The sequence below is a fragment of the Chlamydomonas reinhardtii genome, chromosome 6 (assembly GCF_000002595.2).
Source record: "Chlamydomonas reinhardtii strain CC-503 cw92 mt+ chromosome 6, whole genome shotgun sequence".
Taxonomy (NCBI): domain Eukaryota; kingdom Viridiplantae; phylum Chlorophyta; class Chlorophyceae; order Chlamydomonadales; family Chlamydomonadaceae; genus Chlamydomonas; species Chlamydomonas reinhardtii.
The window spans coordinates 3,163,879-3,177,691 of record NC_057009.1 but is presented as its reverse complement, the minus strand read 5'-3'; the positions used below and the strand labels follow the sequence as shown (position 1 = coordinate 3,177,691).

At 64.1% G+C, this 13,813-nt stretch overlaps 2 protein-coding genes across 2 annotated transcripts; both read left to right on the top strand.

Annotated features, from left to right (window-relative positions):
• Window positions 1–396: 396 nt before the first annotated feature.
• CHLRE_06g275550v5 (uncharacterized protein) lies at window positions 397–7,822 on the top strand. The gene is made up of 11 exons (XM_043063006.1): window positions 397–831; window positions 937–1,814; window positions 2,037–2,114; window positions 2,378–2,479; window positions 2,691–2,780; window positions 2,982–3,317; window positions 3,503–4,156; window positions 4,321–5,088; window positions 5,323–5,499; window positions 5,774–5,902; window positions 6,078–7,822. The coding sequence occupies exons 2-11, from the start codon at window positions 993–995 to the stop codon at window positions 6,243–6,245; spliced, it is 3,324 nt and encodes a 1,107-aa protein (XP_042923712.1). The 5' UTR covers window positions 397–831; window positions 937–992; the 3' UTR covers window positions 6,246–7,822.
• A 684-nt stretch (window positions 7,823–8,506) lies between these two features.
• Window positions 8,507–13,722, top strand: CHLRE_06g275500v5 (uncharacterized protein). The gene is made up of 7 exons (XM_043063005.1): window positions 8,507–8,793; window positions 8,950–9,055; window positions 9,162–9,347; window positions 9,622–9,732; window positions 9,878–9,934; window positions 10,102–10,186; window positions 10,393–13,722. Exons 2-7 carry the CDS (start codon window positions 8,966–8,968, stop codon window positions 11,664–11,666), a joined length of 1,803 nt encoding a protein of 600 aa, XP_042923711.1. The 5' UTR covers window positions 8,507–8,793; window positions 8,950–8,965; the 3' UTR covers window positions 11,667–13,722.
• Window positions 13,723–13,813: the final 91 nt, after the last annotated feature.

Here is a 13,813-nt window from a genome sequence, read left to right as displayed (position 1 = left end):
GTCACGGAGCGAGTCACCCAAAATCGTGATCTGGGCCATACACAATGCCCCATATGACTAGACATGGTGAGTAACGAACTTGCACGTTGTGGGGTTATTGAAGGGTCGCATGCGCCTCTTCAACTCCGTCGTCGTGAACGTAAAAGGACGCGCCGACCGCTTGATTGCGAGGGCAGGCGCGCAGTACTGCATCGCTGCCCTTGGGAAGAGATACCAGAACTTAGTTGACACGGATTGGCCTGACAGTCGGGAGGGGGGGGGGCTAGCGTGAATGGGCAACAGTTGCGCGAGCGAGGGGCAAACCCCAGGAGGGTGGGCGCGCTGGTGCACGAGGGGCTGGAGCACGCTGGCAACGATTGGGGCCATTCAAGAACCGAAATTGCTGAGCAAGCCTTTCTACCGGCGCCTGTTTGCTGTTATGCATAGATAGCTAGTATTCTAATAGCTTCCGACGAAAGTTTGGCCTAAAGAAGCGGCAGTTCGCGAAGAGCCTTACCACCAGCCGACCTGCTCGCCGCGCCCCAGGCGCGCATCTCTCCTACGCCGGTCGGAGATTACATGTTGTGAGCATTACTTTTAGCCCGCTTCAGACCTGAAGCGCCACCTCTGGCGAAGCGGGACTGGATTGAGGCAGGCCCTTGGCGAGGAGAGAGGCGACGGCCTGGCAAAGCCGGGGCCCTGATGAGCATGCTGTGCAACTAACAGCTGTATTAAGCCACAGCGTTTGATTGCGAGACCGATCGATCGTCGGGTCAGGAACGTGCAGCCCGGGTCCCTAGAAGACCTCCTGGCGCGAAAAGCCGGAAGCGAGGATGGCGACAAGTGTCTCAGGTGAGTACTACAACCCTGTACGTTTTAGCTTCTCGGATACATGTGTTCAGCTTAGAAAACGCGCGAAGACATCAACTGTTCCCTCCATTGCCCTCGTCCCGGCAGCTCCTGAACTGGAAGCGCTCGCACAACCCGGCCTGCCATGCAATACAATACCAGAGATGGCATGCGAGCGCCCTGATATAAAGCAGCTTGGAGTTGCTGAGCCAGGGGTGCTCGGCGTCGCTTCTCCAGTGCAGACACGCAGCGTGGCCCCCTCAGCGCTCCCAACCGGGGCGGGCACGTCCCCAGGCGGGGCCCCCACAGGCGCCGTGCCAGGATCACATCTGTCCAGCACGACCTCCAGCGAGCCAGACGAGATGGGTTACCACTGCTCGTCATCGCCCTCGCCCCCGCAGTCCAGCGAACCCGGGCAGGCCGCAAATGCTCCTGGCAAGCCGGGACCGGCTAGCAGCCCGGTCTGCCCACCCGCAGCCAACGTGGCTTCCCAAACAGAGCCGCTTCCAACGCTGCCTTCTCAACCACAGCGGCCGATTCCTGATCAAATTTCCCCGGAAGCTGCAGCATCTCTACCCGCTGCCGCCGCAGCAAGCGCAGCAGCAACTGCAGCCGCAACGGCAGCCGCAACCGCAGCCGTAGCAGCATCAGGCAACCCGGAAACAGCGCCAAAGCAGCTATCTGCAGGAAGCGGCGCTGTCGGTCCAACGCCGGCACCCCATGCCTTTGCATCCACAGCCATGGACGGGGCCCGAACAGGAGATGCATCGGGATCTGGGCTACGGCCCCCGCGCGAGGGCCCGAAGGCAGCAGAAAGCCACATGGGCCGGCAATCGTCACAATCGCTGCCGGCTGCGCCGCAGCCAACAGGGGGCCTGCTGGCGACGATAGAACTCATGCGGCAGCAACAGGTGGCGGCGGCAGCGGCAGTAGCAGCGGCTGCAGGTGCCACGGTGGCAAAGGGCTCGCCCATTGAGGGTGGCAAGGTAAGAGCAGCGACTCTTGGGGGTTGCAGGTTCGCTCGGGCTGCACACCCGAAGGAATCTGAGGAAACGCATGCGCTGTACTGCGGACAACAAAGTCAGACGGCGGTTAGCTGGGTTTAGCGCCGCGAGGGTGATTAAGGGCATTAGCCGGGACTTTTTCTGCATATATCATGACCTTTATTCTGAGATGTGTATGCCCATGCGCTCACGTGCACGTCACAGAACATGATGGATGCCGCTGATGCTGACGTCGGCCACGGCTTCGGCGAGGTGGAGACGTGCCAACTCACCAAGAAGGAGGTGCGTCCGGGGAGGATTTCGGGACGGAGCAGGGGTAATCCGTACGTGCCGCGATTAAAACCACAGACCCTGAAATCGGCGCGAGGTCGTGACGGGGCGGGGCTTGCCTTGGGATCACCTGCTCCCCGTTTGTTTCCTTGTTTCAAGTTCCCACCACATGTCCCATTCAAACCACCTGGAACGCCACGCGCGATCTCTCAGCTCACCTCTACCTTCCCTGCCGCCTCCCTGTGCTCCGCCCCCACCCTGCCCCTCCTGGCCAGCTCGCCATCGGGCTGCACCTGGTGCTGGGCGAGGGCATGTCGGAGTTTGTTTCCATGGGCGTGCAGCCGGTGCTGTTCGCCGAGTACCTGGAGCAGATCAAGGTGAGCCAAGGGGCGGCGTGTGTGTGTGTGTGTGTGTGTGCGTGTGTTAGGATACACGAGGAATGGTGTGTTTTTTATGGCTGTGTAAGGTGGTAGCCCTTCATTTCCTTGCTTCCTCGTCCAAATCTTTTCGCCGGTCCACGCGCTGCTCGCCTGTGTGCTCACGCCACCTGCGCCCCCTCCTCCTGTGCCTGTGCCTGTGCCCCTGCAGACCGCCTGCTGGGCCATGTGGGGTGGGCCGGGCCTGCCGCCCGCCAACATGGTCCGGCAGCGCATGCACGTCGCGCTCACGTCGCCGCTGGTGAGCGGGGCTGGGGCCCTGTTGGCCTTAGGGAGAGTTGCAGAGTTCGGGAGAAACACAGAGTGCGGAGGAGGGTGGCCTTGCCCTATGCTCTCACACGACCTCCTCCCAACACGGCTCGTGTGCTCTTGATGCTACACGTGTTCGCACACAAGCACATGGAATGACTCCCGGTTTGCTCGCCCTGGCGCGCATGCACAGGCTGCGCGGCTTCTGGAGCTTGACGTGAACAACGCGCTGGCAGCCAAGGGCGTGCGGGTGGGCCCCGGCGGCGGCCTCATGCACTTGTCGCCGCTGCCGCTGCAGGTGCCGGGGCTCCTGCCCATGCAGGTGCCGGGGCTGGGAGGCGTGGACGCCGCCGTGATGCTCGGCTCGCCCTCGGGCTCGCACGGCGTGGCGGCGGCCATGGCGGCGGCGGCGGCGGCCGCGGCGGCGGCGGGCAGGAGCTGGCCGGGGGCGCCGCCGGGCGTGGTGGGCATGCTACCGCCGATGCAGCACTTTGGATCGCTGGCGGCGGCGCAGGCCGGCCTGGCGCAGGTGTGTTGCGTTGCGCGTCCCTACATCGTGAGCGTGCCGCTTGAGCTCTTGGCGGATCCGCGTCGAACCGGTCAGGCGGTCACTGACTGTCTCGCCTCGCATCGCATCGTGGTTTGCGCGTGGGAAGAGTGGGGCGAAGCGTGCGCGCTGACCAAGCGTGTTGCCTTTCACACGCACTTCCACAGATGGGTGCCGGCATGATTGACCCAGCAGTGCTGGCGGCGGCGGCGGCGGCACAGCAGCAGCAGCACGGCGCGGCGGAGCTGGAACAAATCCTGTTGCGGCAGCAGCAGCTGCAGCAGCAGAAGCAGGAGTCTCATGACGAGGCCCAACAGCAGCAGCACCTGCAGCAACAGAAGCAGCAGGCGGTGGCGGCGCACGACGAGCCTGCACCGAAGCGGAAGGCCAGCGGGGGCCGTGGCGCGCGCGGCCGCGGTGGCAGCGGCGGCAGCGGCAGCGGCAGCGCAGCCGCCGCCTCTGCTACGGCCGCCGCCGATGCAGTGATGGTGCAGGAGGCGGTGGGCGATGTGACGCTGGAACGTGACGCCGACGCGGCACCGCCAGGTCGTTGGCCTTCACGGGGTTCTGGGCGGCAGCAGGGCGACGCGCATGCGCGCAGCAGCGCCGCCGGCGCTGAGGTGGCGGGGCCGGCTGGCAAGAGCGGCGCCGTCGCAGGAGCGGCGGCGGCAAGCCTCAGTCGCTTGGAGGCATTGATGGCGGCGACGGAGCACGTGGCGGGGCTTGGAGGAGACGAGGAGGGAGCGCAAGAGGCGAGTGTGGGCGGCGCCGCGGCACACGGCGAGGCAGCTGCTGCGCGCGAGGCGGCACCCGTTCCCATGGTGGGTGGGCGAAGGCCTTCGGCGCCACGTGTGCTGAGTCAGCGCTATGGGGGCGTGTTGCTGTCGTGCTGGCGTGGCGATTGCGATTGCTAACGTCCAAGCTTGCAAACGGTTGCTGTCTTTCCACAATTAAGCTGTTTCATCCTACTTCTTCTCACCTGCAGGAGGAGGGCGCCGGTGCCGGCGCCGATGAGCCATTGGAGTGCGAGGAGGACATTTTCAACGCCGCGGCTGCAGCCGCCGCCGCGGCAGCTGGCGCCGCCACCGCAACCGTCGGCGCGAAGCGCCGCCGCACGGCTGGCGGCGGTTCCGCTGACCTGGGCCCAGCGGGCCTTCTGGCACTTGACCGCACCGCGCTGCTGCTGCAGGCGGCGGGCGCCGCCGCCGACGCTGACCCGGAGCTGCGCGCCGCGGGGCTGGGCAGCGTTGGCGGCGCCGCCGGTGCTGCCGCCGGCACCGGCGTCATGGGCCGCGGCGACCTGGACGGCGGCGACAGTGACGACGACGGCGGCGTAGGTGGCGAGGACGGCGAGGATGACGGCGGCGATCCGTGGCTCGGGCCGCCCGTTGCCCGCTCCTCCAAGGCGCGTCGCGCCCTTGCTGGCCGCGGCGCCAGCGGGATCAGCACCGGCGGCGCTGGCGGCGCCGCCGCCGCGCACCTGCTGCTCGGCGGCGCTCTGGGCGCGCTCGTGGGCGTCGGCCGTGACGGCCGCGTGCTGCCTGACGGCGCCTACACGGCGGCGGCGGCGCTGCGCCGCGGCGGCGGCGGCGGCGATGATGACATGGCCATGGGCGACGGCGATGAGGAGGGGGATTACATGATGGGCGGCGGGGGCAGCGGCGGCATGAGCGGCGGGCGCGGCCGCTCGCCGGCGGTGGGCGGCGGGCGGGGCTGGCCCAGCGGCAAGGTCAGCCGCGATGACCTCAAGCAGGTGAGAGAGGCGGGGCGCGCAGAGTGGAGGAGAATGTTGCGCAGGGTATCGGGTGAGGAGGAGAGAAGGATCAGGACGAGAAGGAGGAGGAGCGCCGCGTGCTTACAGCGGTGGCGTGATAGCAATCGGACCCTGCCGTATACTTTGCCCCTGCTCGCCCCTGCTTCGAACTCTGCCCTCCCGCCCTCCCTTGCCTCCCCTCTGCCCGTTGCCTGTGTGCGCTCCCGCCCGCAGTACTACCACCTGCAGGCTCGCGAGGCCGCCAAGCTGCTGGGCATGGCGCTGAGCTGCTTCAAGAAGGTGTGCCGGCGGCTGGGCGTGCCGCGCTGGCCGGCGCGCAAGCTGGTGTGCCTGCACCGCATGGCCACCACGCTACGGAGCATGACCAACATGAGCCCGCAGGAGAAGCAGGTGCGTCTAGGGGCGGGGGCGAGGGAGGGAAGGGGGCCACTTGTGATCGCGCTGGGGCGGTTCGGGTCGGGCGGGTTGGCAGCGGCTTTCCAGGTATCAACTGTGTGGGGCGTGTGTACCGGCACAAGGCATGCGGTATGGGGAGCCTGCCTGGCGCGGGGTCGGGCGAATGGCATGCAACGGGCGGGCTCGCTGTCAATGCGCCACCCGCCTCATGCTTTTGACATCCGGAAGCGGCGCCTCTCGCTTCGCTGCCCTGCGGCTGCACACACAGGAGGCCATGCGGCGTGTCAAACAGAACATCGACGACATTCTGGAGGACCCCGAGTGCGCCGTGTACGAGGACATCCGCAAGCTGCTGCACGGCCAGTACAAGATGCGCACCAACCAGCGCCAGGTCCGGGTGAGTGCCTGGATCCGTGGGCGTGTAGACATGCCGTGACAGCGGCCGGCGCATTTCGTGGGAACAACTCCATGTTGCGTGTTGCATGCGGTTTGGCCGGCCCCTGCCGACTTACTGCGTCGCTGTCGCTCACTCGCCGTGGCTTTTTCTGGCCCGGGCTTTCTTTCATCTGCAGGGCAAGTCCGGGCGCAGCAGCGGCGCCGCGCGGCGGCGCAATAGCGGCGGCGTGGGCGGCAGCGTGAGCGGCGACGGCGAGGAGTGGGACGAGGAGGGCGATGATGATGACATGATGGGGGTGATGGGCGCAGCCGGCGTGGACATGGGCGCCGCCGGCATGGAGTGAGGCGCGTGATCACATTTGTTTGTGGAATTCTTGATCGTGTGTGGACAGGACAGCATATGGGGTAATGGGGGCGGATGAGACTTGCTCTGGGCTTGGGGCGTGTTCCACACACACACGCTGGGCGAGTACGGCAGTCGTCGGCATGCTGCCGTGTCCGGTCGCGCGCGTTGGATGCGGGTTCAGCGTGTGTCGTGGGCGCCCTGGATGTTGACTGTATGGTGAGGCGGGGTGTGCGCGCGCCATGACCAAACGTAGTTAAGGACAAGACCGCGTGCCGTTGCCCTGCGGGCACGCGCGTGAGAGGCGGAGACTCGGGGAAGCCGCGTCATTTGCGGCACATTTCTGGTGCTGTTTGCTGTATGAGATTCGGTACATTTTGATTTCCAGCGTACATGGCATTTTGGTAGGTGCAAGGCCGGCCTTACTGGTATGTCCCTTGCATGCGGCAAGTATCGCCCGATCATGCGCAGAGCACTATGCTGGGCGCTCGGGCCGGGCGGCGCTGGTGTTGGCCATGGTGTTTGACAAGACAAAGTGGCTCTCCCTCTCTAAGGGGCAAAGTGGACTGGGCCCACGCCATGTTGATGCGTATATGTCAGGTGCGTGTGTGTGCTGTAAATGGCGTGTGCGCGCGCTCGTGATTTGGCTGCGTCAGTGCAAGGCGCGCGCATGGCATGAGATATGTGGGCTTTTGCAAATTGTTCGGTTTCCAGGCTGGTCCCACATGGCTAGGCTCAGTACCCAGTAGGGCGTGCTTGCGGTACTTGTGATTAAAAGGGCGTGGGGGCGTTTTGTCACACAGATGTCGTGTTGGGAATTTTTTTGCGTCGCGCGTGTGGCGGGACGCCCCCTGTGTATTGCTTCGGAAGTAGGTCACCGTGAAGTAGCAACAGCGTAAACAAACGCCGCCATCATTGCAGGAGGGCACGATTGCTGCTTTGCCACATTATAGCGGCTTAGTGTGCGCAATGTATCCTGTGCGGTACGGCACGGTTTCTGGTGGCATGGTTGCACTGTGTCCTGCAGGCAGGCAAGCGCCGGGCGGTGGTGATCATGCTGGCGTCAGGGGCCAGAGGCAACGCAGCTTGACAGTAGCATGAGGCGCTAGGCGTGTGTGTATGTGCGTGCGTGTGGCTGGTGCGGGACTGTGGGAGTGTTTGTCAACTAGCCTCGGATGGACCGGCCATGGCAGGAACGCGACGAGAACCAACGTCTGGCGGGGCAGCGCCACTCGACACTACGGTATACACGGAAGAGGGACGCGTGGTGATGGCAGCAGTGGATAGGGGTACGTGTATGAGGCTGCCGAGTGCCAACTGGTCACTATGACTGTGTGGGGCGGGGGACGCGAGGTGGCGTGGCCTGGACAGCGGAGCTTAGGAACACAGGATGTGTTTAACACGTTGACACGCTATAGCTACCGGTAGGCCCAGCGCAGGTGTAAGGGAGTGCCGTGCACTCGTGTGGCGATGCCGTGCTGCACAAAACAGCTGCACACAACAGCTGAACACCCGCGCGCCCGCGGGAGTAGAAGGCCCTGCACTTAATGGAGAGAGCATGTGTAATGCAAATGGAGAGTGCATGTGTACTGTGAGTGCAAACTGCACAGCCCTGCTTACCGGATGCGTGCGCACGTGAACGGCGCACCACCAGGCGGCGGCATTGTGGACGCGTGAACCCCAGCCTGTCACCCAGCACGCATTTACGCGTCGCTCCCCTGGACCTGGTTATTCGGCCCGGTTTGGTGAAGAGATTATGCCCTCATATTGATTGCAAGGGAGATATGAGCGAGTGCCAGGACTGGCGCAGGCACGCTCACAGCCACAGGCATCATGAGCGCGACGAGCCGACACCGCCGCCGCTACTGTCGCAGCCAGCGCAGCTGCCAGACACCACACACCTCGCCACACACCCGCACGGCGCACGGCGGCGGACGAACGTCGGCGAGCCGCCCCGCCTTCTGTGACATGTACATGATTGCGACATGGGAGCTCCGTGTTACCGACCTGCTACGTGTACGGAGCGAGGTGGCGCTGCACATGTTCTCATGTACGCATGTGTTCGGATGTTTTGGCCAGCCGGGCCCCACGCGTGTTCCCTTTGCCTCATGCATGCATGCAGCTGTGATTTACTATTGTGCTCACGCGTCGCCGCGTGGAGCTAAGCGCGACTGAGTCATTGGCAATGGCCAGCGCCCATTTTGCGTAGGGATTGTTGAGGAATGATCCGGTTTCGAAGGCCCCGCAGCATGCATTAATAATGCTAGGGACTCCACTGCCGACGCAAATACTTCATTACGCGCGTGGCTCGTAGGACAGAGAGCAACAGCACTCGCAAGGCCTCGCACTTGCGCTCGATATCGGTGACTGATAGGATAGTGGCAAGTTACATTGCGTGTGACTGCCTTATTTCAGTTTGCGTGGGTTCAGAAGCGCAGACGAGTAGCAGGAAGAAAAAGGCCACTGGGCTCGAGCGCTTTCGGCTGCGACTCTCTTCTGTCGGCTTTAAGAGCCGTCACAATATTCATCCATCTACCGACATCACACTGGTAGGCATTAGCCACTTAGAAGCACGAGCTTTGCAAGAACTTGCCTGCTAACGAAATGCCGAGCTGTTTACTCGTGGCGGCGGCCCGGATGCACACTGCCTTTGGTTCATGGTGTATTGCTCTACATGTTGAGACCGCGGACCCATGCATTCACAGGGCGACGTTGGTCGAGATGCAAGTGGACGTCTCATACGCCGATAGCCCCACTAGCGGCGACACAGGGCCCCTGGCCTACTGGAATGGAGAATACGCGCCGCAGCAGGTGTGCGCGTGTTAAACCGTCGCAAAACGTTCTGCCAACGTCGCGCGGCGTCGACGCCCGACCAGCGCCGTAACGCCCATTCCTTTAACGCTGAACCTGTGCACAGGGCCTTCCATTCGGGGGACCCGCATTGACGCCTTTCACCAGCAACACAGCGATGCATGCCGTCGCATTCGTCCCGGCGCTCCCTGCGGACCACTACACCATGAAAGCGTCGACAGGTAGCCCCATCTCGCCGAGCTCCGCGGCCGCGCGCATACGCAACTCGGCGTCGTGTCGGCTGAGTAGGCAGGTGCGTTGTCTGAATGCGCCATAACTATTGATCAAACTTTAGGCCCTGAGTTGGCCTCGAACTTCCGAGACTAGCCCCACCCTTTTTTGACCGTCCCATCGCTCCGTGAACGCACCGCTCGCAAGGCCCCCAACTGTCCCTCCACCGCGTGATACCGCACAAGCTACTTATGCATGCCATGCTCTTAAGGCAGTAGAGTCACACTATGCAAGCTGGTGCTTCACGATGTGGTCTGCCGGGACTGACTGGACTTTACTCGCTTGTGCCTCCGCAGGCGGCCGGGCTTCGCGGCGTCCGGAAACGGCCGTGGGGCATGTGGGCGGCAGAGATTCGCGACCGCACCTCTGGCAAGCGCCGCTGGCTCGGAACATTCAACACAGCGGAGGTCCGTTGAAGCCGCACCTATCGTTTCCTCTAGCCGTATTTGACCCCACCTCGTTGTCGCTGCGTGCTTGGCTATAGGCACGGTTTTAGTGCGTTGTGCGCCACAGTGATCCATTGAGCATCTGGTTTGCTTACCGCAATCGCAGGAGGCCGCGCGTGCCTATGACACCGCCGCTCGCGCCATCCACGGGCCCGCCGCTAAGGTGAGCAGCCCCCACCAGCCAGCGCCATGCGCGCCCATGCGCCTCAGCGGCGCAGAACCCTACTCACTGTGCGTGCCGGAGCGGGAGCAAGGACCTGTCATGCCATCTGCAATGCCTGGTACGGCATGCCTGCTCGCTGACGTTTGCTTGTGCCGTGCGGCTCGCAGTGCAACTTCCCCGAGGGCGAGTGGGGCGAGGAGGAAGACGAGGAGGAGCGGCGCATGGCTGTTGCCCACAACCGCACCGGAGCAGGTGGGCAAGCAGTGCGTGCAGCGTCAGAGAAGGCTGGGCCAGGCATTCGAGGGAGGAGGCGTATCGCTCCGTACACATGGCGCAAGGGCGCCTAGGCTGTGGTCCCAGCAGCAACTTGTCCTGGCCAAAGGCCATCGGTCTCTGGGAGCCACATTCCTTGCTTACGTGCTGCCGTGCCCCGACTCCCGCTGTCTCCCATCCTGCAGGTCGGCCCCGAGGCGGCCGCACGCGCGCCGGCCGCACGCCCCGCGCCCGCCAGACCTACGACGACACCGACGATTGGGAGGACGAGGCCGCGGACGAGGCCGCGGCAGCGGCCCGCGCCGCAGCGGCCGCCGCTCGCCGCCGCGCCGCCAAGGCGGCAGCCGCCGCCAACGCGGCCGCTGCCACGGCCGCGGCTGCCGCTGCCGCCGCCAACGCCAGCCGCGCGGCGCGGCTGCAGGCGCAGCAACAGCGGCTGCAGCAGCAGCAACAGCTGGCGCTGGGCGGCGAGGTCGGCGACAGCTTCGAGGACTGGGAGATGGGCTTCATGGATGCGCACATGATGGGCGGCGTGGGCGCCGTCGGTGGCATGGGCATGGGCGACGTCGGCGCTTCCGCCGCTGGCGGCACCAGTGACGACCTCGACGTGGATGTCGATTACGACGACGGCGGCATCATGGGCGGCGCCGGCGGCCTCCACGACGGCGGCGGCAGCGGCGGCGCCGACAGCTACGACAGCGACCAATACATTGGGCCGTACGGCGGCGGCGATGGCGGCGCGGCGGCGGCGCCCGGCATGCAGCAGCTCCACATGCAGATGCACATGCAGGTGCAGCTGGCGGCGGACTCGTGCCGCGCCGCCGCCCAGAGCGCCCGATGCAGCGCTACTGCTCAGCTGGCGTTGCAGCTGGCGGCCCAGGGCGTCGACACCAGCTCCCTCTGCCTCGGCGGCGCCGGCGTCGGCATCGACGCTGGCGCCGACGGCAGCGGCCTGGAGGGCAGCGGCAGTGGGCTGGAGGGCGGCGAGCATCACGGTGGTGCCGACGGCGGCGTTGACGGCGCGCTGAGTCTGTTGGGCAGCGGCATCAGCGGCTTCAACGGCCTAGCTGCCGGCGGCGACGAACTCGCGCTGTGTGTTGCCGACGCCTGGCCCGGGGAGGCGGACTCACTGGCGCCGGGGCAGCAGCCCGAGCTCGAGCCGGCGGCGGGGGCGGAGACGCACCTGCAGCTGCAGCTGCACCTGAAGCAGGAGCATGAGGAGCAGGGCCTGCACGCGCTGGCAACGGGCCATGCGGCGCTGGGGCCTCAGGCCGCCGCCGGCGCGGGGCTGCTGCGTGACGGCGACTACCTCGCGGGCGCCGGCGACGCCTTTCCCTCGTTCCACGCTTTCTCGGGAGGGTATGGCGGCGACGCTTGGGACGCGTTCAACGGCGCAGGGGGGCTGGAGGACCTCCACCAGCTCGGCAACCTCGACCATGACCCCGCCGCCGACATGTGATCGAGATCTTAGCCGTGCGTGTTTCTGTGCCGCGGTTTGTTTCAGTGGACCCGTGTGTCCCTCAGCCGATGGCCCCTTGTACAAGAAGAGAGCTACACGCGTTTTGTTTTGGAGGCTGTGCCTCGAGCTTTGTATTGGCAGCCCGCATTGATCTGCAGCCTGAACGCGGTGTTGCGCACACCCGACGTATCATAAGTGCAATAGCGCGCCGCGCAGGCGCGCGTGGCGGCAGCGACAGCGGCAAGCGGCGCAGCGCTTTTGTTTGATGAAACGCAACGACCGACCCTTGAAAGAATGCAGTCAAGGAGGCTGAAAGCCGGTACTACTTCGAGACAGGCTACGCTGCGCAGTACATGCCAGGTGTGTCGCGATGGCGATGGCGCGGCTTTTGTTTTGCGCGCGCGCGATTGTGTTTGTTGTGTATGTCTGCAGCTACAAGCTCGGGCCAGGTCGTTTGATGCCGGCGTGTATGCATGTGTCTGGTATGCGGGTAGAGCGGACGTTTTGCTGCGCGGTACTTTGGAAGCGCAGTCTTGGAGGGGGTAACATCGGACACTGCTGGGAGGCTTTGCGGGCGTGGCTTTGCGGGCGTGGGAGGCATAGCGTACGCGTGGATTAATGTGGGTTGCGGTGGGCTCGAACGGCAGGTCGGTGCATTGAACGGGCGTTCAAACGTGGGCCTGCGTTCCCTTCATTGAGGCGAAGGTGCACTCATTTAGCACCTGATTCCGCCCGGGCGCGGGCCCTGCCTCGCCACCGGCCGCCCGCGGCCCTCTCGCACCCACCTATTAAAGGGGTATTAAGCACTGCCCATTATTGTCGCAGTGCTGAGGTACACACTATGTGTAGTACGCGGTTGCAAAGTACAGGCTGGTCATGGTGACGTTCGCCTTGTGTGTTCACACCGTTTGCGCGTGGCGCCAGGACTCCTTTTTGGCAGAGTTGCATGCGTAGTTACAGTGAGCGCTTGATGTCGAGTTGAATGATCCTCCTGTCTTGATTAGGCGGTAGCACGCCCTCCTTGGTTTTGCACAGAGTATTGGGACGTCCTGGCAGGTCTCGGCTCGGGGTGAAGATTAAAGGCATTCCAGGCCCCAGAGCGAGGCATGTAGAGCCCATGGACGCGCGTGCATTTATTCCGCGTTTTTGGAAACGTGCGTGGCGTCCTGGCGAGGCGAGGAAAGCTGCGAAGTCGCCTGCTGATGCGGGCCCGCAGCCCTCTGCCGGCTGCCACTGGCTACCCGGAGTGTTGATGTTTGATTTGTGTGTGTACGTGTTGTGCAAATCGGAAGTTGTTTGAGGCGCGCAGGCTGCACATGCGTTGCTTATCTTAGCTGTAGCTGGAAGCGTGTGCAAGAATGTGTTTGGGGAAGAACGTGATGTTGTGGTGGGCCGCAGACGCGCTGCTCGCGCGGTAGGTTCGGCGCAGCCAACGCGGGACGGGGCCGACCGGTTAAGGACGGGGGTGCCTTCGCTACCGTTGCTTGTGCTGGGCGCGCATCCTAGCCGAGGGGGTTTTAGAGGAGTGCGGTGGGGGATGGGCCGGCTCGGTTGCGTCTGGATGTATCTCAACAGCCCTGCGCATGGCAAGTGTGTGCGTCTAGCGATGTTTGCGCATGTGTGTATAGCATACTGCAATGGATAAAGCAGCACACTTTTTGAAGACTTATAAGTGGCAACAACAGCAGGCTGAAGTGTAGGACACTGGGAGCGCTTTGCAGTAGTTGACGCGCGCGAGAGGCACATGGCAGCGCACGGTTTAAGAATAATGGGGAGGCGTGTGGCCATGTGGCCCTGTTGCAGAGCGAAGGCGGAGGCGGCGAGCTGCCCATCCGAACATGAGGGACTAAGCGCTAAGCTGGGCGCTGAGAGTTTCGCCGTACATAAAACACATCTCGCGACGGCTGTTGTGGTGGATACAGATACAAGACAGTTCGGCTCATAAACGTACACTGCCGATACGGTAACTCGGTTGGCAATTCAATTTACGTTACGCTGGTTGTGACTTCTGCTGGGCTTGTCACATGTTTGCTGGGCACTGTAACCTGGCCCTGCTGCCTCAGACCCCATCGCCCCGAACGCTGTCAGCCCAACAGCCTCACAGTCTCCAGCCTCCCCGGCGGCTTATATCAACAGTACGTGGAGTG

Bases quoted from the DNA above. Each gene is read 5' to 3' on its own strand.
- CHLRE_06g275550v5 (XM_043063006.1), top strand. From the start codon at position 993: ATGGCATGCGAGCGCCCTGATATAAAGCAGCTTGGAGTTGCTGAGCCA. The intron at 4,157-4,320 runs GTGGGTGGGCGA...TCTCACCTGCAG, and splicing joins AGGCGGCACCCGTTCCCATG to GAGGAGGGCGCCGGTGCCGG. The intron at 5,903-6,077 runs GTGAGTGCCTGG...TTTCATCTGCAG, and splicing joins CCAACCAGCGCCAGGTCCGG to GGCAAGTCCGGGCGCAGCAG.
- CHLRE_06g275500v5 (XM_043063005.1), top strand. From the start codon at position 8,966: ATGCAAGTGGACGTCTCATACGCCGATAGCCCCACTAGCGGCGACACA. The intron at 9,733-9,877 runs GTCCGTTGAAGC...CCGCAATCGCAG, and splicing joins GAACATTCAACACAGCGGAG to GAGGCCGCGCGTGCCTATGA. The intron at 10,187-10,392 runs GTGGGCAAGCAG...CCCATCCTGCAG, and splicing joins CCACAACCGCACCGGAGCAG to GTCGGCCCCGAGGCGGCCGC.